Below are 13,182 nucleotides of genomic sequence, written 5' to 3'. Positions count from 1 at the left end.
AAAAAGGTAGATTTCATTAACTTGACTCGTATTTTCCAGGAAACAAAACAACAAAACAACAAAACAAAAGCATGCAGGTTAACCTTGAACGACCCTTGTATATAAATTTTCGACACCTTGTTGATTAGCTCTCTATGAGCCTCGACATGTGTAAAAAAAACAAACCAGCGGCATCGATTTTCCAGACCACAAAAGGCACTTTCATGAGGATAAAATGCCAAAACATAAGGGGAGATGTCAAATTTCAACTCACGGAAATGAAAATATGACAAATTTCAAAACAGCAAAGGAAATGGATTTTTAATATATATATATATATATATATATATATATATATATATATATATATATATATATATATATATATATATATATATATATATATATATATAAAGGAATTGATAGAAAGAAACACAAGAAAATGCAAACGTAGACAAAGGAAAACCTGAAATAGTGCAGCCTATGCTCGATAAATGTGCAGTAATAATCTTCAATAGTGCCAGGAAAACAAACAACAGTGAGCAAAGCTATGGAGAGGAAAATGTCAATAACTCCAGTCTGTTCACTCCTCATCTCCCTGCTCTACTCGCACATTCTTCTTCCAAGTGTTCCGTTGCTCTGCGGTTGATGCGCTAACCCACTTTCCACTGTTTCAGCCATTATGTATATTCTAGCTATTCTGTGATCCCTCGACTTTGGAGGCAAAAACAACAACACCAACAACAACAAAACACTGAAAATGCTTTACCAGACTCGGAAGCATAATGGTCAAAACGTCCGCTGCGCGTCTTGGAGGTCGAGAGTTCGATTCCGACCTTGACTGAGCCACGCCGATCACTTAAATAATGGTACATGCTGGTTCCTCGCTTAACACGCAGCATTTGGAGGACACAGCACGGACAAACACAATTTCGGGTTGGCATCCAATTGGGAGAGGGAGGGGGTAGGGCGAGTGTAGGGAGAATCTTTTTCCGTAATTGCCCTGCTGACTGCTGAGAGAAAAAGAGACGTCACAAACGTGGTGTCACCAGCACCCAGAGTGCTCCAGAAAATGACATCGCTTCCACCAAGGTGACCGGTTGTGCTCGTCTCAAAAAAAAACTTGTCCAAATGTCTGTCTGCAAGTATGTGCACAATTTGTGTAATCGCTCCTCCATAAGCCTTAAACCACATATTAAAAACACAGAACAGTTAACCTGAACACCGATAGTGCTGCCACTGACGCACACTGACATTTGCATTCATTCCGTAAACACTGCCAAACTCATTTCAAATGCACACTTCAGAAAGGACTTCTGCAGAGACGAATACAATGCATACACTTTAAATGGGGGGGGGGGGGGGGGGTAAAAAGCTCAAATTGATTTTCAACGTAAACATTGTGGGCCAGAAAATCTGCTGCTGGCACGGGAAGAGTTAATTACTCAAATAATTCCATCATAAAAACCAAGAGTTTGACGCTACACAGTTTGAAATAAACTGAAATCTGGATTACCGGAATGATTGAATGACCCAGTGAGTTATGCTCGTTAATCAACTTTTACAAAAACGTCTTGAAGAAGAATGGTTGCATAATAGAGGTACAAACAAGGCCAGTATCAGCATCAACTTGCATTTCAAAATGTCCACACTCGGTTTTAAAAAAAAAAATCGTCAGGGGATTTGTGGGCAGCACTGCCTGAAGTGTTTTAGTGCGTCCCGTCATAATGTCTCAAAACATTCACCAGGTAACCATGATGTAACAATATACAGTCCAGACTATGTGGAACGGTTTAATCATCCCCTTATTGAAGGTAATTTGTGAGCCAGATGCATTCTTTGCCAATAACCATGATAGCAACAAGGAAATTCGAACACGAGGTCGATTTTGAGAAGCTTAGGATCAACATCCCGTTTTTTTTTTTTTGTATACAATGTTCATGCTCGTGGAGGAGCAAGTGAAGTAGAACTAAAACCTCTAGGATCTCAGTCCAACGTCCTCACCATTAAACTTTAAACACTTGGAATAGCATGGAAACTGGCACGGCTGGATTGCAAATTACCACTGCATACTTTTTGCAAGCAATGCTGAGACCAAGGCCTCGGCACGGCTTTCGTTGGAGCTCCACGGTGAACGTGGTAAGTGGCTCCGGGTCTTCGCCCTGCATGACATCCCGGAATACCAGAAGACGAACGAGCGGCGGTGAACGGCGGAGCGCTATCGTAGCCTCTTCGTGCGTGGCTCCACGCAGGTCCAAACCATTCACCTGCTCACAGCCCGAGGACAAATCTCGTTCCATACCGTGATGAAATGATCATTGAGAATACACTGGATGAGCAAGCTACCATTGTGCAACCAAAGTGTAGCTTTACATTTTCAAGTGTCGAAAGCTAAAGGAGGAACTTGTGCAAGTAAAAACGCATGAGGATAAGGTAGGATACTATAGGATCTGACAGATGATAAACTATAGCTTGATGTTTAACCTCTATTTTAAACGGTCACGGATGATGTCATCACCACTCATTAAAAGAGGGTCGTAGTCTTGGGTAGCTTTAGATCCAATTTACTCATACACATGACAAAATCGATTAAACTTTATGGCGCAATGCCTTCAACATGCCTTCCAAAATATAGCCTGGTCTGAGATGTAGCAATCTTATGGTACTTTACCACACCGATATCAGGGTGACTTGTTCTCATGAACAATAAAACAAGGAACACTCAGGCAGGGGTTAAGGGGACCACCATAGGCCTCCTTGCAGGCAGAGTAAAGGGGTAGCACACCTTCTCGGGGTCAGGGGGCAAAGCCACCCTTAAACGATGAGATTTTAAGTATTTAAATAAGCTATGATGTTTTGGGCATTTAAATTTGCCTGAGATAGCTTTGAGAGTACGTTAAGGTCACACTGTGTACGTCGAGGCCAGCTGAGTCATGGTAAATGGCATCACGACTGAACGAAACCAAAATACTGAGACAATGGTATGGGACAAATGGAGTCTCGGGAAAGGTATGAAACCAGTATAAAACGGAACAATCCTGTAAACTACGGCACGGCTGGTCACAGTGACCGAGACGGCACATTTGAAACATTAATTGTGCGAGGTTTTGCATGACAAAACTTAAACTTAAACTTAGTTTGTGAGCATGTTATCAGCCAAGCTATAAAATAAACAAACCGATTACATTGTAGAACTAGAACGGCATTCGGTAGAGAGCATACGTCCGCTGGGCTGAACAGTTTACGTTTCGTATCATATTGAAAGGCTGGATCTGCATCCGGACATGAAGCAAAAACTAATCGGCTTATTATTATCACCGACCCAACTCACCCACCAAATTTTGTCCGAATCCGTCCACAACTTTTTGAGATATCCTGCTCGCAGACAGACAAACAGATGAACACACACAAAAAAAATTATCGAATCCGGATCCGGGTCTTCACCAAAATCGAATAAATTTGTCGTTGGCAGACCTCCAACCTGTCCACAAAGTTTCGTCGGAATCCGTCGATAACTTTTTGAGATATCCTGTTCACAGACAGACAGACAGACAGACAGACAGACAGACAGACAGACAAGCAGACAGGGGTGAAAACACAACTTCTGTGCACCGGTTAAAAAGTGATGGCATCGTAAAGCAACAACTACAACAATAGCAGAGAGTGGCGAATAAAAGTAAATTGAATGAAAAAAATTTTCTTCGAACACCAAACCACAATTAGGGTGAAAAAAAAAACAGAAAAAAAAAAAGAATCGACTTGGGCATACATATTGAACAGCAAATAACTCTTGCCTTTAGAATCTGGTCTCCAGGCCAAAGTCGGCTATCTTTCGCTGCTGCTCCCTCTTCATACACTTCATGTATCACAATGGCACCCTGGGGAGGACACTTTGGTTGAGATCACATTTAATCGTTCCTGAAAGACACTGATGGCAGTGAGCGTGTGCATTTCACAAGTGACTGCACGGCCATCGACATTGGTAGTACGGCTGCATCTCTCCATTTGGAGCAGGATCCGGTTTCAGACATCACCCTGCTGTGATTAATCACTCCAAAGGGAGCTACATCGGTTTGTGCAAGCTCCGATCCGTGCCCAGCATGGTCGAGAATGCTGCAGTATGGAATGGAACACACTGCCAAGATGCAACAGTGCATTTCCAATTTGTAAAATCTTTAAATGCCGCCATTTGTCTATCGCACAGAATGGCGATGAGAATGCGCACACACATGAAGAGCCAAATAAACAAGAACCATCTTGCCCAATAAGGCCAATTTGAATGCAATGCACAGCAATAAGACATTCCTTCAAGCATCGATTCTCCAATAAACCGGCACCGTTTTTAATATATCCATTCGGTATGTGCTGGTTATATGGATGCTCGGCTCATTAGTACGAGGTAAAAAGTAAAGCATTGACACATATCAAACTCGTAAGGGTTAAACAAAATGAATGACAAAAGGGATTTTCGCAAAGCAACGAAGCACATCAAATGGTTCAGAAAACAGAGAGCAGAGTCATGAAACAAATTCACCAAGTATCAGTACATCAACGACGATGATATATCGAAACACCCTGAGAACTGGGACCAAATCTACAGGATGACCTGAAAGTCGATTTAGCCTCGCTAAATTTCGCGCACCTCCCTCCCTCTCTTCCCTCCTCTGCCCTGGAATGCGGCAACACTGATTCACCGACGCAGGAGTCAGTCGGAAGGTAGACGGCATGATGGACGTAAGCTGTTGGAGTGTCGAACAGTGGTTGATTGCTTGTGCTTGGGTGCATGAAAGGGCGCAAGCACGCATGCACGCACACACACACACACACACACACACACACACACACACACACACACACACACACACACACACACACACACACACACACGCCAAAAATTCTTCAAGTACGAACAGCTTTCGGGGAACACTTTGGAAAACCTTCTTCATCAAAGTTCCTCTACCTTGGCCACAAAGGAATCCAGATCTAATGACTACAGACTACTCTTTGTGGGGGGACTTCGCCAAGGTGAAAGTGTCAACAACAGGTATAGGACGATTAAATAGTTGTGCTCACCCAGTCATCGCCTCTTTCACACAGGTGATTCCACAAAGATGTCTTCGAGGACTTGGTGACGTTCAGCAGTGCAAGGAGCATGACGGAGTGCATACAGATATGATGACTGATTAATTATTGTAAGTACTGCACAATAAAACCTGTACCTTAAGAGAGTTTAGAATGACTGATTTACTGGGAAGGGGTGAAGCGACTTTCAGACCACCCGGTGGTTTTAAATCGAGTCGAAAGGTAGGATCTGGCCCCCTAAATGGTGAGCTCTTCGCCAAAATATATTTATCCTCAGAAACAAGTGCGACGCGTGTAAAATTTGAACAATACTTTGTAAAAAGAAGAGCCATCGTGGTTAGCTTACCAGAGGTGTGTCTGAGCCACCGACGACACTGAGGCCGAGGCCAGTTCGGCCTTTGCAAATCTCAATCATCGTTTCCCGCCCCGGAAACACAGGACAGGTGGCTGGCTTCGGGGGTACAGAAGGTGATGGGATTGCAGTTGCTGCACAGAGACGTACAACACATGGAAGCAAAATAAAAACATTATTACAATCGGAATATTATTTTGGATGTTAAGAGCACCGTTATAACAAGGTCTCACAAATTCCTCAACACTGAAACCTACAGTAAATCATATCATCATTAATTCCCCCTTTTTGCCGCGCCTTGATGTTGTAAGGAACTCGAGCAAATGATGGACGATGACGATTAATTCCCATTTTATAATCTGTGAATGTTGAGGGACCAGGAACGATGTGCCGTATGATCATGCATTTCCTTAATTATATTATTAGAAACAACTTTCCATAATGGCATGCCGTTGGAATTCAAAACATCATTTTTCATCTTTTAATGTAGTTTTCTTAAAAGTTGTTTCCCTTTATTTTGCATTAGTTGCACTTAAAACGACCAATCCCTGCTTACTAAGCTCTTCCTCTGCTTGGTGCAATCAGGGCAACCTGCACACACCACTCATGGGCTACTCCCATGCATGCAAGCAGGAGAAAGGAAAATGAATAAGAAGGTAGGAGCTGCAATTGTCAATACTCCAAAGAGTCAATTTTGTTGAAAAGGAGGAACATGTCAGAAAAGACAAAAATGAAGACATTCAATGCAATTCTAACACCAATTGCAATGCATGGATCATCCATTCGGACTTTTAGAAAAAAAAAAACAGACAAGAAAACGACGTTCCTTTGAAATGCACTTGTTGAGTCGCATAATAACATAAAATAAGACGAGAATATAAGAGCCGCCGCTTCTCTGACGAAAATACCAATCTTTGCTGCGATGGCTAATCAATGGGGCAAGAAGAAAAAGGATTCCTGGGAGTGCAGAGATAACCAGCATCACAAGTTGGCATTCGCAGTTTCACCACGTGTGCCCATGCACCCATAAATAATTTTTTTTTTCTGTCACAAACCATCCCTGGAGTTCCCTGACTCCACCGTAGTTGGATTTATTGAAATCCGTTAATCCGTTGTCAAGTTATAACACTCCAAAGACAAACAAACAGACAAACATGGCTCCTTTTTTTAATATAGATGATTCTATAAGAAATGGAGACATCAGAGAAAGACTTAAACTGGAGAGTTCATAGAATACCTTACCCCATGCAGTGTTCAAGTATACAATTCAACTGAACTAAAATAATGATTTTAAAGGTCCTATAAAAGAAATCGCGGAAGTTTAATGCCATTGATGCAGTCTTATTTGCCACCTTATTTAACATGTCCAAGTAGTGCAAACCTGGAGGTTTTTGTTAGCAGCAAGAAGGCGATTTGTGTACCAGTGTTCAAGTATATAATTCAATTGAAATAAAATGAAGATTTTAAAGGTCGTATTAAAACAGTAATTAAGGAAGTTTAACCACCATTGATGCAGTGTTTTTACACCACCTTATGTAACACATTACATTAGTTCTCCATGCCTGTTGTTTGTGTCCTTCATGATGTCCTTAAGTTTCCTGTTTGAAATGATTTTCAATTCTGTTTGACTGCCAGACAGGCAGACAGAGTAAAAAAAAATTCTCACTACTTCTTGTGCATGTGCAATCGGTATCCAGGAATGACCTCCGTGTCCAGATTCTTTGAAGAAGGAATGCTCCAGGCAATTTACCAACACGGAGAGGTTTAAATCACTTTTCACTTTATTTTAAAACACTCCAAGTGTGAGGGTTAAAAACCATGCTTTTCCACACAAAAACACACTGTTCCACCAGACAGGGAAGAGGAAAAATCCCCCGCACCTCTCCCAGCGGAGATGACACAACCCAAGAGTTGAGCATAAATATGCATGAGGCAACACATGGGTGGAACATAAATATACATTTTTAATTCAAACTTGGTTACATCACAATCAGGCCAAATTCAGAACCAAAGTACTGCTAAACTGCAGGTTCATTTTCTGATTCATGTTCAAAATATAAAATTCAATTGAAATAAAGTTGTTCCTCGATCAGAAACTGATGTACGTAGATGGACGGACAGACAGACAGAAACAGGAGTGAACTTATTGCGAAACCCCTCTTTTCACTTCGTGTGCACGGGGTAACAAATTATAGTGAGTGCGAGAATACATTGAGCAAGACTGAAGTGGTTTGGACATTTTGAAAGAATAACCAGACTCACCGGTGCAATGGTTAGAGGGTCCGTTTCGAGTCTGGTAGGTCAGCGGTTCAAACCCCAGCCAAATCATATAAGACTAAAAATGGTATGTGCTAATTCCTTAGTCGATGCTCAGAACTTAAAAGGATAAGAACGTGGACAATCCCCATAGGTTGGCATCAAAGGGGAGGAGGAAATTCCCTTTTTGGAAATGCCCTACCGAGTGCAGCGAGAAAGGTGGTGCCATTGTAGCGTTGCTGGTACCCAGAGTGGCCCAGGAAGTGACAGCACTTCCCCAAAACCCAGTGACTGTGTTTGTCTCGTCTAACACTCCTGTGTTGTCTCTTGCATTTGTCTGTATGTCCATCTGTGCAAGATGTGTATGTGGCAGCTCCATGACTAACATTATATCCTGTTCAAAAAAGTTGATGACGAAAGACAAGTGAAAAAGAATACACCAAAGCAGGATGATTGGTGGAATGCCAGAAGGGAGAGTAAGAACCAAATGTAAGCAAACTGTGAAGGATCTAACAGAAGCTGGAATTACTATAGAAGAAGCACAACATCTAGTCCGAGAAAGAAATGAGTGGAGGAGCTGTGGTTCTGGCCTTATTCTGCATAGCAACAGGAAGAAAAAAGTTAAAACATAATGCAAGCAGTGTTCAACGACAATTTGTTCATGAAGCACAGTTTTGAGCTCCTGCAACTATCAGAAATGACTTGGCCTGGCGAGCTCTACATCTGAGCTGGTTTCAATGCTTTACCACCATATGGCATCCTTTCAAGTTCTTCCATAAACTCCCTTTATCAACATCTCAAAGACCATATTTTACTGTTCATCTCCACTTCCTTGTCCTTTCCAAAAATCTTTCTTGCTTTTTGAATTGTGTTCCCATGCTCATCCGATCCTCTTCATTCTGCATGTTTCAAGGCTGTGGCTCAACCATGGCTTGATATGCTCCTATTGGAAATATAATGCAGGAACAGACAATTTGGGACCATGCAAAGTACCAAATGAGCTTTGCTGGAGTCACTTGAGACGGTTTTGTATGAACTTGTGCTCCATTATGAACCCCTCACACCATCAAGAAACCCCTCTCTGAAAGTGGGCCCAAAACATCAAGTTTAGTTTGAATATTTGAAACACTGCAGCAGCCAATCACAATTCATACAATTAGAAACAAGAAACAAATGAAACAATCCCATAACTGATGACATACTGACCATCGAGCACGAACAATGGATACTTCTCGCGACTGCACACTCTGCACCCTCCCACTCCCCTGCACCCTCCCACTCCCCTGCACCCTCCCACTCCCCTGCACCCTCCCACTCCCCTGCACCCTCCCACTCCCCTGCACCCTCCCACTCCCACTCCCCTCCACCCTCCCACTCCCACTCCCCTCCACCCTCCCACTCCCTTCTCCTCCAACCTCCCACTCCCTTCCACTCCACCCCACAAGAGATAAGATCGACAAATTACCAGGAACAGGAGATGTTGGCAGATGGGATGATTGTGGCTGTGGCAGTGACACCACTTGGTTGTTTGGTCTCTCAATGTAACCAACCTTGAGTTTCACTGAACGTTCAGCACTCTCTATCAGCTCCAACACCTGCACGGTGGTTAAATGTTACTCAACGTTACTCACTCATTCAGAACATGCCATCAGCTATTGTTATAAAAACCTATCCAAATCCAGTATTATGAGGGGGGCGGGGGGGGGGGAGGGAAGAGTTGAGCAAACATTGCAGCCAAATCCATCCATCCATTGGGACCATACTCTCTTTACAGAGCGTTGGTGCTACCAAAGCAGTCTCCTGGGCTATTGAACACAATCCTAGACGGGTCGCCACTCCGACACAGGATACCAGCAAGCTGGTACTCATTTTGCCGACCTCAGAAAGATGACAGGCTGAGTCAACCCCACCTAGTATTAATTCAATGGTGGCAGGATTGCAGCCAAATAAATGCTGTTATATTTAAGATTATACTTCCGGTTAAGACTTTGAAGATTCGGCATTTTTTTCGACTTCTGGTCTGTGCACATTGGATGTCACATTGAGAAGTTCCAACTTCCAGTTTATCAAAGCTAAGTTTTCAGGACAGATGCATCCTGTCTGTTACATTTTTGTCCCTGTGTTGCTATTTGTGTTTTTGTCCAATTTTCCATGTTAATCTGCACCTTGTTTTGTTGTATTGTCGAATCAGTGCGTCTGTGGCTCTGGCCTACTTGCCCAGGCCTCAGCTAGTTGGCGGGCAAATTCTGTCGATGCTCTGACTTCATGTGCCTTTCTCCAAAGTATTGTTCCGCACCTCATTCTGCTTCCTTTCACCAAAGTATTGTCCTTTCAGCTTCCTCAACTTTATCCTATTCCCCCTTATTGCCTCGACAAAAAAACATCAAGAACTCAATATGCCTGAGCTTCCTTCTGCCTGTAATTCATTCCATCAGGAACACTTATTTTACCAACCTGTCTCACTCCGAAACGCTTGGTCTGTCAACCCTTCTCACATAACTAGAGTACCACATTCCTCCGTGCCTTCAACAACAATTCATTCCACCACTCTCATGAAGTCCGTCTCAATTTATCCAAATTGGGAATCTTGAAAAGTCCAGTTTGCAGAAGTTTTCTGCACATGACAATCAATTCCCCTTCAGGTCCAGTAATGGCCTGAAACCCCTCCTTGTCAGTACCCTCCCCTACATGCCCACATATTTGCAACCTCACCCCTCCTGTGTATTCCCCTCTTTAGCATCTTTTCACTTCATGTGTCAGGTCAGGCCAGATCAGATCTGTGACCTGCTACAGGTACCATGTAAACCTGTACTAACCTGTTCCATGGTCGGGTTGTCGGCGACTAAACCGTCTCCCCCACCAGGTTTTCTGGTGAGGAGGGCGTTTTGGATATGGACACCCAGAAGGATTAAAAACAAAACCTGTCAAAGGGCGGAGGAGCTCCTTGTGAGCTAACGGCCATCCATATCTCATGCCCAACTGTGTCTGCGGACGTCCTCCTGCAGTTGGGTTACTTCTTATTAGGAGGTTGGTGGCAGGATTTGTACTCCGGCCACCGTAAAACCCTTCATTCCGCAAAACATTCTCGAAGCATAAAAAATCTGAAAACCCACAATGTGGGAGTACCTCCTGTGCAGCTTCCCTTCGCAGACAGCTCACCGGATGACGGGATTGGGGCAAAGCCTTCGGGACCCCAATCTTTGATGATAGGAGGGAAACCACGGGGTAACATTCCTGGGTCAGATTGCAGGAGAGTGTGTCAGAGTGGTGCTGAGGTGTCGTCCACCAGACGGCGGTCTCCTTGGGTTAACCTGAGGCGGTCCCTTCGGGTGGGTGCCTGGAATGTCCTATCCCGAAGAGAGAATGATCACCAGTCTCTGTTATCATCTGAGCTCAAGCGTTTGGACATCGGTATTGCAGCACTCTCTGGGGTTCGGAGACCGGATTGCGGCGAGATAATGGTGGGTGGTTACACCGACAATTGGTCTGGTCGCTCTGATGGTTACAATACTCAAGGAGTTGCTGTAGCTGTGTCCAATAAGCTGACTCCAATGATAATTGAGGTAACACCGGTCAACGAGCGTATTATGAGATTAAGGATTCGTCACTCCTTAGGTGTCATTTCCCTGGTCTCTGTTTATGCTCCGACTGAGACGAGTGACCTCACCGTGAAGGATGCATTCTACACCATGCTCACGTCTGTGGTTGATCAGTGTCCCAGACGAGATACACTTCTAGTCTTGGGGGATTTCAATGCATCGACTGGAACTGATAGGGATGGTTATGAGACATGTGTTGGTCCAAATGGGTCAGGAACTATGAAACAGAATAGCACGAAGTTCCTTGACTTTACAAGAAGTCATGGACTTAGGGTGGCCGGTTAATGGTTTCAGTACCCACAAATTCATCTCTGGAATTGGTATTCCAATGCTGGCGGTGTGGCAAAGGAGATAGACCATGTGCTTGTTGATGGTTGTTGAGGACGATCCATAACTGCAGGGTCTACCGGAGTGCTCAGTTGCTCAATACTGACCACTAGCTTGTTGTAGCAACTCTAAAGTTGCACCTTAAACCCTGGAGAATGGTACAATCCCAGTCTAGGCTGGATTTTGGCAAGCTCAAGGATGAGAGGGTAGTTGACGAGTTTGCTGACAAGATGAGTGGAGATGTGGGAGGTCTGGGTGCTTTGGGGGGTCCTGAAGAGTTGTGGAGTGCCTTCAAGACCACCATCCTTGATGTTGCCGGTGGATGTCTTGGAACTCACCGCAGGGCAAAGAAGAATTTTGTTTCTCAAGGGACACTGGATGCCATTGACCAGTCGCAGGGCCAGGCTGAATGGCAGAGCTGAGCTGTTCAGGGAGCTGAGGCGTAAAACTGTATTTGCACTAAGGGTGGACAAGGAGGCCTATGTGCGAGGAATCTGTGAGGGGGTAGAGCATCACCTGTGGTCAAGTGATTCTTGTCCTGCTTACAGGGGAATTCGCGCATTGCGTTCATCCAAGCCCATCCCTCGGAGCATTGCAGTTAGAGCAGAGGGTGGTAGGCTCTTGACAGAGGAGTCTGAAGTGAAGGCCCGTTGGGCTGGTTACTTTGAGCGGTTATACCAGGCTGATCCACCAGCTGTCGAGTTGGACGTCAAGGTTGTTACAATCCCTGTTGCTGACCCTCCAATCAACTGTGATCCACCTTTGTTTGTGAAAAAAATGGGGTAAAGCTCCAGGTATCTGTGGCATCCATGCAGAACTTCTCCAGGCTGGTGGAAATGCTGCACTCGTGCCGTTACATGCAGTTCTGTGCTCTGCCTGGAACACAGGTATCATCCCAACTGACTGGAAGAGGGGCCTTGTTGTCCTTCATGGAAAGGGAAGGGTGATCGCCAAGACTGCAACAATGACTGAGGTGTGACGCTGCTCTTAGTGCCGGGCAAGGTCTTCGCTCGGATAATTCTTGATAGGGTTCGCCACCATCTGCTTGAGCACCAGCGGCCAGAGCAGTCAGGCTTTACATCAAAGACGTCAACAATTGACCCGATCCTTGCTCTTTTTGTCTTCACCGAACGCAGACGAGAGTTTCGGCAGGGGCTGCTTGCAGCCTATGTTGATCTTTCTCAAGTGTTGATTCATTGAATCGGGATGCCCTCCGGAGGCTTCTTGGTCTTTGTGGGGTGCCACCAAAACTGATCACTCTGATGTCTGAACTCTACTCTGGTACTGTGAGTGCTGTGAGATGTGGTGGTACCATCTCCGACTTATTTCCAGTTGTTGCTGGAGTTCCTCAGGGGTGTGTACTGGCCCCCACACTTTTCAGGACTTGTATGGACTGGATTTTAGGGAGGATGTTGGGGATATCAAGCTGCGGTGCATCATTTGGGAATGTCAAGATCTCTGACTTTGATTTCGCAGATGATGCAGTCATCTTTGCGGAGACTTTAGATAACCTTTCGGGGGCCCTCGAGGTGCTGAATGAGGAGTTGGAGCCGCTGGGATTACGGGTTTCCTGGGTCAAAACTAAGA

The 13,182-nt window shown here is 44.5% G+C and overlaps 1 protein-coding gene across 15 annotated transcripts in view; it reads right to left on the bottom strand.

Moving 5' to 3' along the window:
- Positions 1-13,182, bottom strand: part of PATJ (PATJ crumbs cell polarity complex component) — a 222,761-nt gene that overhangs the window by 67,364 nt on the left and 142,215 nt on the right. For all 15 annotated transcript variants that reach the window (XR_015059284.1, XM_085885456.1, XM_085885451.1 and 12 more), the window contains 4 exons: positions 9,135-9,264; positions 5,408-5,547; positions 3,774-3,857; positions 2,053-2,246 (listed from right to left, as the gene is read on the bottom strand). Coding sequence is in view for 14 of the 15 variants with exons in the window: in XM_085885456.1 (XP_085741582.1) it covers positions 2,053-2,246; positions 3,774-3,857; positions 5,408-5,547; positions 9,135-9,264 (548 nt within the window). In the remaining variant the exon portion in view is untranslated. The remainder of the gene's footprint in view (positions 1-2,052; positions 2,247-3,773; positions 3,858-5,407; positions 5,548-9,134; positions 9,265-13,182) is intronic.

Source organism: Eptatretus burgeri, chromosome 6, assembly GCF_056783735.1.
Source record: "Eptatretus burgeri isolate ZD-2024b chromosome 6, Ebu_testis_v1, whole genome shotgun sequence".
In the NCBI taxonomy this organism is placed as follows: Eukaryota; Metazoa; Chordata; class Myxini; order Myxiniformes; family Myxinidae; genus Eptatretus; species Eptatretus burgeri.
Note: the sequence above shows the minus strand (reverse complement) of the source record. Positions and strands in the feature narration are given on the sequence as shown.